Genomic DNA, 16789 nt, shown 5'->3' on the forward strand with positions numbered 1-16789 from the left:
GTTTTTATAGGAGAATTCCAAGGACAAATGCTTAATGTTACATTTGCTTTCTAAGGTGTGATTCCTTCAAAGGCCCTGGTCAATTCCATTTGCCCCTTTCAAGGCAGAGATGGGGAGCCTGTAGTCTTGCAGATGTTGCTGGATTGCAGCTCCCATCATCCCTAATCACTGGACATGCTGACTGGGGCTGATGTGAACTGGAAGTCAACAACATCTGGAGGATCACAGGTTCACCCAGCCTGGTTTGAGGACCATCAGAAAAGCTATTTGACTTGTTTCAATATGCATTAAGTCCGTTGTATAGAATGAAAGCATTTTTCAAAGCTGGCTGGTAGATTTTTTTGCAGCTGGGTGTTTTTGGCAACTGTCCCTTGCTAAAGTATCTATTTCATTTAGCTATTTCAGCAGTCCAGGTGTAAGGGATTTTTTGTTTGTCTGTCTGTCTGTCTGTCTGTCTGTCTGTCTGTCTGTTTGTTTGTTTGTTTGTTTAGCTTTCTTTGGCCTTTGTTGCTGTTGTTAGCTTCAAAGCATTTTTTTAAAATGTCAGATTCTGAAAGAAGCACCTATGAAGTAATGTTTACAGCAGATGTTGTTTCTAGCAAAGATAATCAAGCACACGATGAGCAATGGCATACAGCTTTGAGGCATTTTAAATGTGCTAGGTTTGCCCTGAATCAGAAACGTGGACCCAATTTGCAAGGCATGTAGTCAGCAATCATGTAGTTTAGCTTCTTATTAACTCTCCCATACTCTGCAAAATTGGTCCATGTTAGCAGTCTTATGGGGTTCAAAGCAGTACAAGCATTCATACATTCAGAGTGAAAGCAATGTAATTCAGGAAGCATTGCACTCACTTTGAACTGACTTCATTCAATTTCAGTGATGTAATTGTGTAGAAAAATCTGATTGGCTACATACACCCTTTCTGCAAATTAATTGAAACAAAGCATGTTTTCTATCTTACTTGTAATCCTGTACTCAAAACAAACACAAAAAGTCAGTTGATCATTATGGTGTCAGAAGCCTGCAGCCAATGAAAAGAATGATGCACTCGCCACAATATATTGAGGTTCTACGAAAGAGAGTTATTCCAGTGCTGGAAAACATAATCCTGACAGTCCTGGGGTATTGCAGCAGGACCTAGCCCCCTGCCACACATCGAAAGTGGTGAAGAAATTCATGACAGAGCAGCAAATACAGGTACTTGATTGGCCAGGGAATTCCCCAGACATAAATCCCATTGAAAATTTGTGGGCTATATGCAAAAGTCTCCTCCGTGCTGCAGACTGTCCGACTATGGAGAATCTCATTCAGGTGCTGATTCAAGTGTGGTACAGGGATCTGAAAATCAACAGTGACTGTTCGAAACTAGTAGACTCCATGCCAAACCATGTTCAAATGCTGCTTAAAAATAGCGGAGGTCATATCCATTACTAATGTACGTATATATGAGTTTTGTACATGTATATGTGAGTTTTGTACAACAAACTACTACATTCATTGTTTGTTTCAATTAATTTGCACAAGGATGTAGTAACAGCAGGAAGACAGATGAGTTGGGGTGGGGAAGGAGAATGACACAATGGCAGCAGATGGCTGTGAGCAGCATGTTCAGGGAGCCTTTTTAGCCCTCTCTCTGACAACTCCCATTATTTAAGCAACCTCTGACGGCAGGGGATGCAAGACCTTATTCAAGTGCTGCAATAGAACATAGAAAGTTGCCTTATACTAAATCACACCATTGGCCCATTTGACTCAATATTGTCTGTATTGACTGGAAGTGGTCCTCCAGGATTTCAGATAGGAGTCTCTTCCAGCCAAGGATCAAACCTGACTGGGATTGAACTTGGGACCTTCTGCATGAAGAGCAGATGCTCTACCTCTGAGCTATGACCCTTCACAGCATCAGCCTAGCTACAAATTAGAGACCAGCAAATAAAATATGAGATGCAACACTAGTAAACACTCCATCACTGTCAATGTGAATGCAGCAGTACTAAGCCCTACCATTAAGCAGAATAACACACTAGCTCAGGCAGCTGATTTGGGGTGTTATGAAAGGGCAGAGGACTGTTAGCTAATGCATTGTTTATTTGTATTTCTACTGCCAGGAAGAGGGAGAGGAAGTAATGAGATACCCTGTCTCAGGGGCCAAAATAACTGTATAGTTTGTTAAATGTGCCGAGACTTGTTAGGAGACCCTGTTTCTCTCACAGAGTGACAATTGCTGGAGTGGTTCTCCACAGCAGGCACTGCACCATAAGGAGTGTTGGCTGCTAATTTAATAATGGCGCGAACTGAAGTAACATATAAATGTAAAGCATCAAATGGTTCTAAACAGTGCAACCCTTGACACATTGGCTCAGATATAAGACACATTGGCTCAGATATTGGTTAAATGGGACTTCCTCCCAGGTAAGGAAGTAGAGAATTACAACCTTGATTTAAAAATAGACTACGATAATTGAAACGACTCTGCATGTGTTGAAATTTATTCCCTTAATTAGATTTGGGAGGAAAGAAGAAACAGGATTAGGTTAAATGATATTGAAAGCTGGAAATTTTTTTATCCGATTGTAATGTGTTATTGAATCAAAATATTCCACTTGGAAATCTTATGGCTTGGAGTTGATTTTGAGTATGGAGAAAATGTATAAATGCTTATTTTAAATTTATATTCTAATTAAAATTGGGGGAAATATGTGTTACTGAGGATGATATGCTTTGGGCGTGAATGGAATTTGTACATGCATGCCTATGCACAGCCATAGTACTTTAATTCTTGGTGGCAGTTGATTAGAAACTGGCCTGAACCAATAATTAATTTGCTTCACAAATAGCTGTTATCTCTCATGCCTCACTAAGGGCTCGTGGATTTGTTTCCAATGTCATTTCTCTGCAATTAAATGGTCCATTTTCAACACTGTAATTACATAAGCAAATCTTACTGATACATATGTTTGCCTTCCTTATCCAATACCCAATATCTTTGGTAAATTTTGAGTGGAAGGGTATAACATTGATTTAGGATCTGGGATGCAAAAATAACCTTCCTCTTTCAATGCATGCCTGCTTAATCCCAAACTTCAGAAGATTGGGATGAAAGATAATATTCCAAGGTGAAGAGGACGGTCGGTATAGTAATTTACTTTAGTTGTGTCTACCAATGATTACATATTAACTTTCTATTTAATTTTGGGGGGTGAGGGCATCTGAAGTCACATGTGTTCGGAAGGAGGTGGGAACTAAATGTTTCTTATAAAAAGGAAACAGAAGATGAAACAACCTAGTACACAGGTATCAAAATGGGCAAACTACTCCTTCTGACTGGTGAGTAGGACAGGCTCAACTTACCACTGAGCTGGCAAAAGTTTCCATCTCTCTGTCAATCTATCTCTTTTTGTTGTTCTCTGCCTTCATCAACACACTATTCTAGTCTGACCTAGCTTACTTTCAGGCAGTCTTTCTGTCCATGTACATCTATAGACTACCTAGCTATAGTAATTTGATGGCCATTCTAGAAAATGTTCATAAATTGACTAGAAACTGTGATGGTTTAGGAAAAAATAGGCCTCTTACTAAAAACATAAGAATAAAAACAAATTATAACAGATGTTTTTAGGCTGGATGACAAGAAATGCTTCCAACAGTAAGAACAGGCATAGATTAGAATAAATTTTAGAATTCCTTGCTCTAGAGTTTTAAGAGACTGAGGGAAATTTCTCAGGATGTCTCTTAAGTCTCAATAATTTTTTTAACATGTGGAACTAGGGTAGGTGACCCACAATATCTTTTTACAGCAACCAATGAGTCTGGGTAAAGCTACACAGTATCTCAGCAACCACATATTCCCAATCCTGCATTTGCTGAGATAACGTCAAGGTGGAGGACACTTGAAGGAGACAGAGGTGGACTGGTGGGGCAGATTGCTGGGCTACAACTCCCATCATCCCTGACCATTGGCAATGATGGCTGAGACTGATGGGAGCTGCAGTCCAGCAACATCTGGAATTGTTCCCCATCGCTGCCTTATTTAGGAAACAGGATTTGGGGAACCCCATGTTTTCCTCATAAATGTGAATTTTCACCCATTATATCTATGCCAGGATCCCAGAATCCAAGTATTTATTTATCATACATCTAAGACAGGACCACAACATATAACAAACTGAATTGTCTGTCTCATCAAGCCAGTAACCATTGCTTGCAATATATCAGGACAAACCCATGGCTTGTTTCAAAAGCTTCAGAGATCTACAGCAAAACCACCTGATGAGAACACCACTGACTTAAACAGGCTTAGGAGTAATGCTGTCTCTCAAAGAAACCATGGGTGAGAAAGCCTAGGGATCTATAACAAAGTATTCTCAATTGATCAGCACCCTTAACAAACTACGCTTTCCGTGATTCTGTTGGGGGAAGCCATGACACTGATGCAGACAATGCAAGATTGTAGTGTAGATCTGTTCACTGACTTGTAGTTGGGGTGAACTAAGAAATATACATGACTAGCTTTTGTGTTTGACTAACAATGGAACTTTTCTTTCATAGGTCTGGCTCTCCTGCTGCATGTGCAGCTGGGTAAGTTGTAGCAAATTTCTTTTTATTTTATTTTATTCCATAAAAAGCAATACCTAAAAGAAGCTTCTCCTCTAGTAGGAAATTTGAATGCTTTGGTTGACTTTAACCTTCCAAATTGCAGGTGCATCTACCAATATTGTCTGCTACTTCACCAACTGGTGCCAGTATAGACCTGGTATTGCACGTTATATGCCCGAAGATCTTGACCCATGCCTATGTACTCATGTCATCTATGCTTTCGCGGGCATGGCAAACAACCAGATCCAGACCATCGAGTACAATGATGTGGCTCTCTACGGTGGCATCAATGGACTCAAAACCTAGTAAGATTCAGCAGTTTGACATATAACATTCAACACAAGGGGCAGAGTCAAGAGAATTAATTTCCAGTGAAATAAATGGGGATTGAGTATTAAGTTTAAATCCCATGAACTTCCATGCAACTTTAGCTCCATGTTTTTCTATGGCTTATGCCTAATTTTTGCATTTCCTATTCCATTTCAGTAATATACCTTTCATATTAGCAAAAATCAGACATATATGATACAGAAGGGAAAAGAAAGTAATAAATGGGTGTGTCTGCTCCTTTCTCCAGGCAAATTTCTGCCCACTTTCACAACAGAAACAAACTTTTACAATTTGCTTTCTGGTTTCTTGAAGCCCTGGACAGGCTCCCCCCTAAATTTGCTCCAAAACTCTCGCAACTCCCCAGATTCTGAGGGAGTGTAGAGAGGAATGAGAAGCAAATGTCCAATTAGATCTCACCATCTGTTGCATTTTTATATTAACAATCGCCCTTTCTATGCAATTCTTAAAGGGTACAGGAATTCTCTTTGGATCTATCCCTGCTTGTAAAGTTTGTGTGGATATTTCAATTCTTTCTTTTTAAAGACAGCCCACTTGTAACTGTTTGCATATTTAATGTAATGACCTTCCAAATAATTTGTTTACAGCAATCCTGACCTGAAAACCTTGCTGTCTGTTGGAGGCTGGAACTTCGGTACCCAAAAGTAAGTTCCTCTAGGAGATCCCCTCCCATATTTAGCACTAGGATGATCAGGTGAAAAAGAGGACAGGGCCCCTGTGCCTTTCATAGCTGACCAGAAGAGAGAACCTCCACAACTGCTGAAATTTCCTCTTCTACACAACTGGTGCAGGCACCCTGTCCTCTGTTCCACCTGGACATATTGTTTAGCACCGTCTCCAACCTTGCTCTACATTAGCTGTTCTATTTCCCTGGCCCATAAATTAGCACATCTGAGAACTGTTTTCCCTTCTTCCAGCTCCTTAACTAGTGTAGTATGGTTCTAGATTAAAGAAGCCAAGGACCACTTTTACATGTACAAATCTAGTCACATGTATGTAGATGTGTGTGAGAGTTGTGTATTGTGAGGATGCTCCCTGTGTCTCTCTTTTTGTTTCCTGCTCCTTGTGTGCATCTGGAAGTAGATTCCATGTTTCTGCTTCCAAGTAGTCAGAAAAAGCAACTTCCAGGGGCAGGGGGCAACTTTCATCTCACAAGATACATACACACATCTCTGTACTGGATTAAATCCATAGATACACATTTTTACCACGAGAAGGGGTCTGGATATGCTGGGTACGCTACCAGGAACAACAGGAAAGTATCTTCAAGTCCAAACAATGAAGATTAATGTAAGCTGTTCCTCAGAAGGGAGGGAACTCCGGTTCACAGCCAATGCAATTGGACTTGGACTGGAGACACTTGGGTTGAAATCCTTGCTCAGCTATGGAATTCACTGGGTGGCCTTGGGCAAGTCACTGTCACCCAGACTAACCTATCTTGCAGGGTTGTTGAGGAGATAAAATGGGATAACAGTAAATATCACACTTAACACCTTTGTATGCATGTGGGAAATTAACATGCCTTAAGAGATGTGAGGAATATTATCAGGAAAGAATAAATATTTGGATTTTAAGGTTAAGTGACTGAAGATATCTTCTTCTTATCTAAATCAGGGATAGCATTATGGAGCAGGAAATCAAAACCTCTAGTTTGGGGAGGGAAACCTATGACTCTCCAGCTACTTTTGGACTCCAAAATTCCCATGAACAACAGTCAGCATGGGCAATGGTCAGGGGTGACCAGAGGTGGAGACCAACATCTGGAGGGCTGAAGGTTCCCCATCCCTCCTGAAGTCTGTGGAATTCAGAACTTAACAATCTCAAAAGGCAATGCTGTTTGCAATAATCAAAGTATCTGGAAAGCACTAGGTTGGTGAAAGCTAGCTCAGACCATCAGCAGCAGATCTAATTAAGCTCTATGGTTTCAGATTTGTGGAACTGATCATTCCAACCTTCCTCTTTGCAGGTTTTCTGACATGGTTTCCTCTGCTCAGAACCGCCAGACTTTCATTCAGTCTGCCATCTCCTTCCTGCGCAAGTACGGCTTTGATGGGTTGGATATTGACTGGGAGTACCCTGGCAACAGAGGCAGCCCCGCTGACACCCAACAACTTTTCACAGTCTTACTCAAGGTTGGCTTCGGCAATGTGCTCTCTCTGTATCTGGGTGACTAATATAGCAGTGAAAGGAGGTTTGTTCTGGAATTTTACCCAGTGCTATTTGTCTAGGCAACGCAATCACTAAAACAGATATAATAACACCTCCATGTCTTTAGGGTAGGATACCTTTTTTCTCATTCTTTCCTGGGCTGCATCTAGACACATCAAAAAAGTGTTTCAGGAAATTGAGTTGTGAACTTTATTATGGGAAATATAAAATACTTTTTATTTACTAATGTAGCTGAGTACCCTGTTCGTGTTCCAATAATCTGCATCTCAGAAATATTAACAGCATTTGTGATGCTCATAGTTTGAGGCAAATGGTGGGTAGAGAGCTTCAGAAGTGGATATAGAGGGAAGTGAGACTGTGATTACAGTTTTTGATTAAATAACTGCATGAGTGGAATGACTTCAGCTTCTGCCCACTCCCCCCACCCCCTGTGCATGCCCAACACCATCCCCATCTCTACTGTGGAAAGTTAGACGGGGGACCCAGAACAGATTTTTTTGGCAGGGGAGCATGCAGAAAGTGGAGAAAGTTCCATCAAGCAAGTGGAAGTCATTCTGCTTATGCAAGGAGCCACTTAGTGCTACGTTGAATACAACCCAATTTTCTTAGTTACCCAGTGCCTTACATTCCGGAACATCACTTCATTATGTCCGCAAAGCCAAGCATTTTAAACATTTTTTAAAAAACCATGACCCTGAGATTAAGAGTCTCAACCAGACAATGAAGATTTTAAAAACTCAGATAAGGGTGTGTGTGTGTTCTTAAAAGAGTAGCTTAGTGCTGGAGCTACAAATTTTCTCTTAGAAGCAAATGCCTGCACTGCTGCTCCCTTTATCCCTCCAAGTGTGCTTACTCCAGCAGCAGGGGGGAGGTTGAAAAGGATAAATAATTATTTCCCCCTTGACCACCATTCCACACATCCATACACACACAGGAGCAGGCACAGCGTCTGTAGTTTTTCCACCACCCCAACCTACCTCCTGGGGCACTTGCCGCCTCTTGCCCCCTACCCTCGATCCAGACCTGGAGTAGCTTGTGACAATTCACTTCTTCCAATAACAGGAAATGTATGAAGCTTTTGAACAGGAGGCTTCTCAAACCAACAAGCCCAGACTGTTGATCTCTGCAGCTGTGTCTGCTGGTGTGGGCACCATTGAGACTGCTTACCAGATCCCAGAGATGTCTAAGTAAGTTGCATGTGGATATCTTGGCTCATTGTGAGCTAGCATAGACAATACGGAGGTAGCTGGCCCAATGGTTTCATTTGGTATAAGGCAGTTTCCTATGTTCCTAAGAGGAGACAGGAGTACACAGTGGAAAGACACTGGCATTGGGGTAGACTGGTCATTATGGCAATTGCACCATAGCTTAGGACTTCTGCTGCAGTGATTACCCACTATGGTAAAAGTTGAGATCTTCTTAAGTTGGAGTGGGTGCCTCCTCACTTTGCCAAACACTAATAAGAAAAATCCAGAATATGATGGCTGGTGTCCTGGTCACATATCAGGCAATCAGTGGTTATTTCTATGGCTCAGCACTACTGTATCTGCCTGTGATCTTGCCTATACTTGTCAGTTCAGGAAAGAGGAAAGAATGTGACTTATGTGGCAGAGGACATGCACAGGCCAAATTATGTTTCAGCACAGAATTCTTTACATCCTTCAGCATGGTCTGAAGTAGATACGTAACAGCTTATTAATGTGTGCATTGGAGCATATTACTGTGTTCACCAGTGACAAAAACAAACATTAGCAATAATGCTGAAGCGATTAATGAAAGTCTCTGTGTGGATCTTGTGTGTATTGCATCTATACCCTACAAATCTTGACAGGCTGCCCCATGCTCAGTGACTGGGAACTTGGCAATATCTACATTGTATTAATATTAACAATTAAACTCTATTGCAGAAGCAAGACACTTTGCCTTCTTACTAATCAATTTGAATCATGGGATCAAACAAGATAGGGACCTGAGAATCACCGGAGATGGTTAGGATTCTAGCCTCCTGGCTAGAATCCTAACCAACTGAAATCTGATACATTTTCGGGGGGGACACGACAGCATCAATGCATGCCAAATGGCCAGTTTTAAATTTGCCTAAATTTAAATGAATTGTAATGTTGAATACACTGAAATTGATAGATAGAAATGTGCAACAGCCACGATTCTCCCCTTTTCTCTAATAGAAGTGGCAATGCTTAGTTAACAGAGTAAACACATATGAGGAAAGGGTCCAAAGTTTTCATTAGAGGGAAATAAATTTCTGGACTGATATATTTGCCTATTTGCTTCCCTCACATCCCTCCAAGGTACATGGATCTGATCAATGTAATGACTTATGACCTCAGAGGATCCTGGGAAGGTTTCACTGGTGAGAACAGCCCTCTGTATGCAGGCCCTGAAGACCAAGGCTCCTATATTTACTTCAATGTGGTGAGAGACTGAACAGAAATTAAGGGTTTCCTTTATCATCAATCATACCCTACATATTCAGCTGCTGAATATGTAGTTCAGAATTGTCCCATGATTCGCCTTCTGATTGCCTCCTCAATGTTCTTCCCACCAGGACTATGCTATGAACTACTGGAAGAAGAATGGCGCACCAGCTGAGAAGCTGATGGTGGGATTTGGAGCCTATGCTCGCACCTTCACCCTGAGCAACCCTTCTAACCATGGCCTGGATGCACCAACCTCTGGGCCAGGGAGAGGTGGTGCCTACACCCAAGCAGCTGGGACGCTGGCCTATTTTGAGGTAAAACTGTGGCCTAGTTCTTGCAGCGATCCTGAACATTGGTTAGTTATCATGATGTCCTGCATTTTCATTTTTTTAATTATAGCTTTTTATGTACTACTGATGCAGTTTTGCATCTGGATATTGCACTTGTGAGCCAATATAGTTACCCAGTTTATTTCTGTATAGTTTCATGTTCCTGTTTTTGAATGGGTGTTTATTTGTTGCTTTCTGTGCCAAGGAGCATAATGGCCAATTCTCGCATTCAGAAAGTGTGCTGTTTTTAAGCCAGCATCTGCTATCCTGGTGCCCTCCAGATGTTTTGGACTTAAAACGCCCATCAGCCTGCTTTAAACTATGGCAATGTGCAAGCCACTCTTTGCACTGTTGGAGCTGACATGGTTGGAAGGAATGAAATTTTGTGCATCTGCCTTGTTTCCCTAATAAAATTCTAAGGCCAACTAAGATTTCCACATTTCTCTCCCACTCACAGCTAACAAACACTCATATGATTTCTGGAAATGGGTGTAAATAACCCAACATAGTTTAGCTAGCCTTGGGTAACTAGATCAAACACTTTCATTGGCTTAATCCAAGATACTTGTCTCCACAGGTCTGTACCTTCTTGAAGGAGGGTGCCACTGTTGTGTGGAATGCTCCCCAGGAAGTCCCTTATGCTTATAAAGGAAATCAGTGGATTGGCTATGATAACCCCAAGAGTTTTGGTATCAAGGTAAGCCTGTTTATTGTCTCCATATTCTGCCCTTATTCAGCACTCTTCTAAAATGGCCAGAGGCTCCTCCTGGAAGGCATCTTGCCTTTCTTCTCCCACCTTCCCCATTCCTGTGGAGCGTGATGCCATCAAGCTGTCTTTGAAAAAACCACAGGTTTAGACTGTGTTGAGTCTGAAAGATCAGAGCAGAAGGATTTCTAGGGAGCTCAAGAGGAACAAGCTCCCCCCACCCTCCCTTTTAGAAGCCTAATTGGGGGGGGGGGTAGTATCCATTATGTTCCACCTGTATATTTATACTCTGCCTGTATATTTGTAAAGAATATGAAAATATTGCACAACATCTTAAGTCTCCCATGACCATATACAGTGGTACCTCGGGTTAAGAACTTAATTCGTTCTGGAGGTCTGTTCTTAACCTGAAGCACCACTTTAGCTAACGGGGCCTCCTGCTCCGCTGTGCCGCCACTGCACGATTTCTGTTCTCATCCTGAAGCAAAGTTCTTAACCCGAGGTAATATTTCTGGGTTAGCAGAGTCTGTAACCTGAAGCGTATGTAACCTCAAACATATGTAACCAGAGGTACCACTGTAGAAAGAAAACTGCACCCAAGTACACACACCCAGGAAAACTGGGGATAGTGGAACAATTATATAGTACTTTCTCCCTAAATAAATAAATAAAAAACTTGATTAACTGTGTTTCATGCATCTGACAGTGCAAACCCAAGTCTGTTGTGTGTGTTTTTAAAAAAAAGTAAACTCCTTATAGTTCAGCTGGCTTTTTTTCTCCAATATGGTTAGGATTTCAGACTATCTGTTTAGGATTTATGTACTGTAATTCCTTAACCTATTTCCTGTAACTGCAGCTTTAAAAGTTACAGACCACAAATCTGGAGTATAGAGTCAGGCCGTTTATGCTCTCTATCTTAGCAACTCAAGGGAAAGATAGCTCTGGTTCTCATTTATTACATAATGCTTAACCGTCTAACTCACAGGCTAAGTGGCTGTTGGAGAACAACTTCGGAGGAGCCATGGTCTGGGCTATTGACTTGGATGACTTCACTGGCACATTCTGCGGGGAAGGCAAATACCCCCTGATGAATGCCTTGAAATCTGGATTGGGAGTCACCACACCAAGTGAGTAGCATACTCCTGTTGGCAGGATAGAACAAAGTGCCTGGCATGCCCAGAAACCTTTGTTTTGTCTGTATGTGAAATAGTGCTACTGACTCTTATTGTGTGTTCATCTCTGTCCTCTTTGGCTCACTTCTTTTGAGGCAGTATGGCTGGTCCAGTACTGAAAAAGCCACTGGGTGTGATGATAATTATCTGGATTTCAGCAGATGGGAGGCGGAATTTAACACTTTCCTCTTCTGCTATGGTCCTTAGGAAATCCCTCCTCTGAAGTCCATACTTACTTTGGACGCCTTCCTCTCAATGCAAATACTAGCTGAATTTTCACAGTGGAGGGAAAGGTTACATTTCCCCCCCTCTACATGGGCTGCAGCCCCAGTCATTATCCTGCATACATTCTCTGCTGGTTATATTTTTGCAAAGATGCGGTTAATGTCATGTCTAGTCTGGCCAGGGCTTCTTTTGCCACGTTAAATTTTAAATTCTCCTTGAATGAGGTTTGTGTTTATGAGACTTTTGTTCCTCGCTCCTAGTGCAGGCAATATTGAAAGATATTCCCAAAGGTCTGACTCAGTTTAAGGCAGCCTTCTGTGTTCCTAAAGTTCTAACGCCATTCTCATCTTCCTTTCAGACTGTAAGGTGCCTGCAACAACCCTTGGCACTAATGCTAATCAGCCTGCCCAGGCTACAACAGCAGCCCCATCTGGTGGTGGAAGCTCTGGTGGAAGTGGAAGTGGAAGCTCTGGTGGCAACTTCTGCAACGGAAAAGCCAGTGGCCTCTACCCAGATCCCACTGACAAGAATAGCTTCTACCATTGTGTGAATGGGAAGACCTACCAACAATATTGCCAGAGTGGCCTTGTATTTGATGCCAGCTGCTCCTGCTGCAACTGGGCATGAAGAGAACAGCCAGAGTAGTACACACTCCTTCCACTGGAGTAAACAGCAAGGAAAGAATTCAGCATTGATAAATAAAGATGCATTGCATTCAAATCATAGTCTGTGGTTTCTTCTGCACAAATTCAGTATTTCTTCCCGTTGAATCAAGTACTTCAATTACATTTTCTTGCAGTGCTGTAAAAAAAACACACCATACTAGATCAAATGTGTGATTTATTTAATTTATTTGTTTGCTTTGAAAACACATTGAACATTTTTACCATCCCAAAAGTGTCCAATGAAACATGCAAGAAAACTGTCAAGCTAGGAATATAAAACATGCTGCAAGAGAAAATCATGACAAAGATTACAATTCTGGGACAATGTATGGAGATCTCATGTAAATATTTAGTTAGATATAGGGAAATAAATGTAGCAGCATAGTGTTCTTGTTGGAGTCTGCAGATCACCATTTTCCTACAGTGAGGAAAAATCCTCTATTCACACACTCCACAAACTATAAAAGGTGCTACAGCATTCTTTGTTGATTTTGTTACAACAGGCATAGTAAGGCTGTGTATATACAGTACTACATGTTTAAAGCACATTCTTTTCCTTAAAGAATTATGGGGGTTGCGGTTTACTCCTCAGAAAGCTATAACTCCCAGCAACCCTTAACAATCTACAATGCCCAGAATTCTTTGAAGGAAAGAATGTTATTCAAATGTGCTTTAAAGGCATAGTATGTACCCAGCTACCCCTTTGGATGCTATTTCTGGGATTGTAGCAATCGGGTGACCAAATGCAATTAAATCGTTTATTCCCTCTAACTTCCCCCAATCCTCAATGCTTTTCTTGACTGCCACTACAACATATAAAGACCTCAATTAGCAACAACTTTTAATGAATTCAGGCCTAGTGTGGCCATATGTCCTGCTTTCCAGAGGGCAGACTTTCATTTGAAGAGCTGTCAGAGAGAGGACAAGCCTCTGTTTCAAAATATCCTCCATCTGAAGGGTCTTCCAACCCAAGTCTGGTTTAAAGACAAATAACAGTAAGAAGAGAGAGCAGGGGCCTTGAAGTCAGCACCTGGACAGTGGACTGAACAGGCACCCAGGTCACCCTGTCATGTTCTTCTGCACTATGCTGAGATGTACCTATACATACAAATCAACATTTGCTAGTTTTATGCAGATCTGTGTAATCTTCTGTCATTTTTGTTGATAATGTATTTCGTCCTTTGGTGCAATGTGTGAATTGCCATCACCAACACACAGGGAAACAACAAGGGGGGGGGGATCTACAAAAACTTTCCAAGTCCAACATGGAAACATTTCAAGCATTAGGAATGGAAGGATCTCTCCATTTCCCATTTTCCCCAAACTTCAATTTAGTCCTCCACTTTTCTGCAGAAATTTGTGGTTTTTAAAAAATCCTCAAGAAAATTCTTCAGCATTTTTGTTCCACTTTCTCCTAATAAACATGTAAACCTTGACTAATGCACACATTTTTGCAAGAATTTTCTCTTAATATAATGCATTTTTGTATGTTACTTTCACTAAGAAATGCATTTTTATGCCCATTTTCCCCTAGTATGTGCACTCTTGGAAACATTGGTTGAATAACTGCAGTACAAAATTCAGCTAAGTGTGAATTTTGCAGGATGGCAGTTTTTCAGTTTTCATATTGTTTTGGAAAGTGCAAATTCATTAGGTTCATTTTTAAATGCAAGCACAATAGAATTTCACCCCCATCCCTACAACCATTGCTTTTTTCTGGGGGGGGGGGTATGCATATCCCTAAACATTTTGTGAATCTAAGAGGAGAGAGAGAGAGAGAGAGAGATTGAGGGGCAGTATTTCAATATGAGTAGGAAAATGAGAGTACCCCTAAACATTTTTGGGGGGCGAGGGAAGCACTGCCTACAACTATATACATTCTTCCTCAAAGAAATTGTGGTTTTGGTTGTTAAAATGCCATCACACAAATGTGGACACATTAGACAGAAGGGTGTGGCAGTGTTATGTCCAGCACAGTTGGGAACATGCATCCATGCTATGTTCCCTAATGGGCTACCAATGCCAGCCACAGACACATTCACAGGCTGGCCCTGTTTGGTCATTTCACATTCAGTACCAAGACTTTTGGGCAAAGAAAGCTCATGACCACAGCCAACTTGAGACATTCATGATGGGGCAACTGGTGCTCCTCAACGGCATATCTCCTGCTTCTTAAGGATCTTCCCACTATCTTATCCTGCCCTGCTCACCCTCTCTTGACCCAGTGGCTGGCACTACAGCAGCTGTATGAAATAAACAAAATAGTATTTGATAACTGACACTTGATTCTATTAGACATTTTTTTGTGTAAAGGTAGATGGTATTTGACTATTGACAGATTATTATGAGGCTTCACATTTGATTTCTACCAAAATCAAGACAAAGGCATGCTGACAACTCTGAAACATTTGAATTTCTAGTGTTAAGGCAATTCTTCAGTAACAATCTGAATTTGAAACTCAACTCAAAAATATTATTTTTTATACCATATAATTTACAAATTGCAAAATGTTGACGAGGAAAACAGGAAACAAGCAAAACTGTTAGCTCAAGCCAGCATTCAATTCATTGGTCTGCTTGATTGTTAGTTTCACTGTGAAACCAGGCACACAGCATGGCTAGATCATTGCATAACCTCACCTTTTATGTTAATTCTTTCTTTCCTGTTATGGATCCTGAAACACAGCTGTTTTGCGCAAGTAGCTGAAATAATTTGCCATGCCTAAACTGTAGTGGGATATAGCATTCCAAGTAGAAAATCCATCAGATACGACACTTACGTACTGTCACTATTTTGTGGGTGGGATTCAGTTGCATACTGGGTAAATTCAAGCAGCGCAATTAAAGTGTATTTGGTGCTCTTGCACAACAAGCTTACTTTTTTAAAAATGGACCTTTGTAGCAGGAAAAGTTATTGGAAAGTGTGGTTATAATTATTGATTAATGTGATATCATATAATAACCTCCACAACAAAGCTGAATGAATGTTCAAGGAACAAATGTCATATGACCTCCTCACAAACTTTGTGCGAACAAGTCAATAAAAAGGTCACCTGAAAGTGACGCTTATTGAGTTCTGTAGTCCCTAGAATAGAGGAACTCCTGACTTCCTCAGCAGATCCTGTAATGCAACACTTGTTGACACCATATGTTCCTTTTTAAAAGATGACTTTTTCTCAATCACCACAATGGAGAAGAAGTTAGTGGTTCACTTAGGACAGGGGTAGGAAATCTGTGCTCTTCAGAAGTTCTTGGACACCAACTCACCCCAAAAATGCTTTTGATAAAAGGCTTCATCAAACACTTCTGAGTAAGCTTAGCAGTTATGAAAGAAGAGGTCTTCTTGTGGACTGGTAACTGGTTAAGAAACAGGAAGGAGAGAGTAGGAATAAATGGATAATAGAGGGGTAAATAGAGTGGAGTCCTCCAAGGGTCAGTATTTGGATCTATGCTTCTTAACTTGTTCATAAATAATCTGGAGTTAGAGGTGAGCAGCGAGGAAGCCAAGATTGCTAATGTCAAATTGTTCAGCATGGTTAAAACAAAAAGAGATTGTGAAGAGCTCCAAAAGGATCTCCCCAGAGTACATAAGTGTAAAATGATGCACACTGTGACAAAAAAATCTTAATTTCATACACATACTCATGGGGTCTGAACTGGAGTTGACTGGTGAGGAAGGAGACCTTGGCATCATAGTGGGTAGCTTGATTAAGATGTTTACCTAGTGTGTGGCAGCTATGAAAAAGGTCAATACCATGTTAATTAATTTAGAGAAAAGTCATGTAAGTGGTGACATGATATAGGTGTATAAAATTATGCATGTAGAGAAAGTGGATAGAGTTTTTTTCCCTCTCTCAGAACATTAGAACTTGGCGTCATTCAATGAAGGTGAATGTTGGAAGATTTAGGACAGACAAAAAAACCACAGGGACCTCTTCACACAGTACATAATTAAACTATAGAATTTGCTCCAACAAGAAGCAGTGATGGCCACCAATGTGAATGGCTTTAAAAGAGGGTAAGATAAATTCATGGAGGGTACAAGCCACACGGATTACATTCCACCTCTACTGTTGGAGGCAACATGTCTCTGAATACCAGTTGCTGGGAATCACAAGTGGAGTGTTGTTGCACTCGG

At 41.1% G+C, this 16789-nt stretch overlaps 1 protein-coding gene across 1 annotated transcript; it reads left to right on the plus strand.

The window, feature by feature from the left end:
- Positions 1 to 3196: 3196 nt before the first annotated feature.
- Positions 3197 to 12706, plus strand: LOC310709394 (acidic mammalian chitinase-like). The gene is made up of 11 exons (XM_083509010.1): positions 3197 to 3330; positions 4552 to 4581; positions 4703 to 4904; positions 5535 to 5591; positions 6914 to 7079; positions 8179 to 8303; positions 9426 to 9549; positions 9683 to 9868; positions 10461 to 10580; positions 11575 to 11716; positions 12345 to 12706. Exons 1-11 carry the CDS (start codon positions 3306 to 3308, stop codon positions 12611 to 12613), a joined length of 1446 nt encoding a protein of 481 aa, XP_083365136.1. The 5' UTR covers positions 3197 to 3305; the 3' UTR covers positions 12614 to 12706.
- Positions 12707 to 16789: the final 4083 nt, after the last annotated feature.

The sequence above is a fragment of the Podarcis liolepis genome (assembly GCF_965112155.1).
Source record: "Podarcis liolepis genome assembly, chromosome: 6".
Classification (NCBI taxonomy): domain Eukaryota; kingdom Metazoa; phylum Chordata; class Lepidosauria; order Squamata; family Lacertidae; genus Podarcis; species Podarcis liolepis.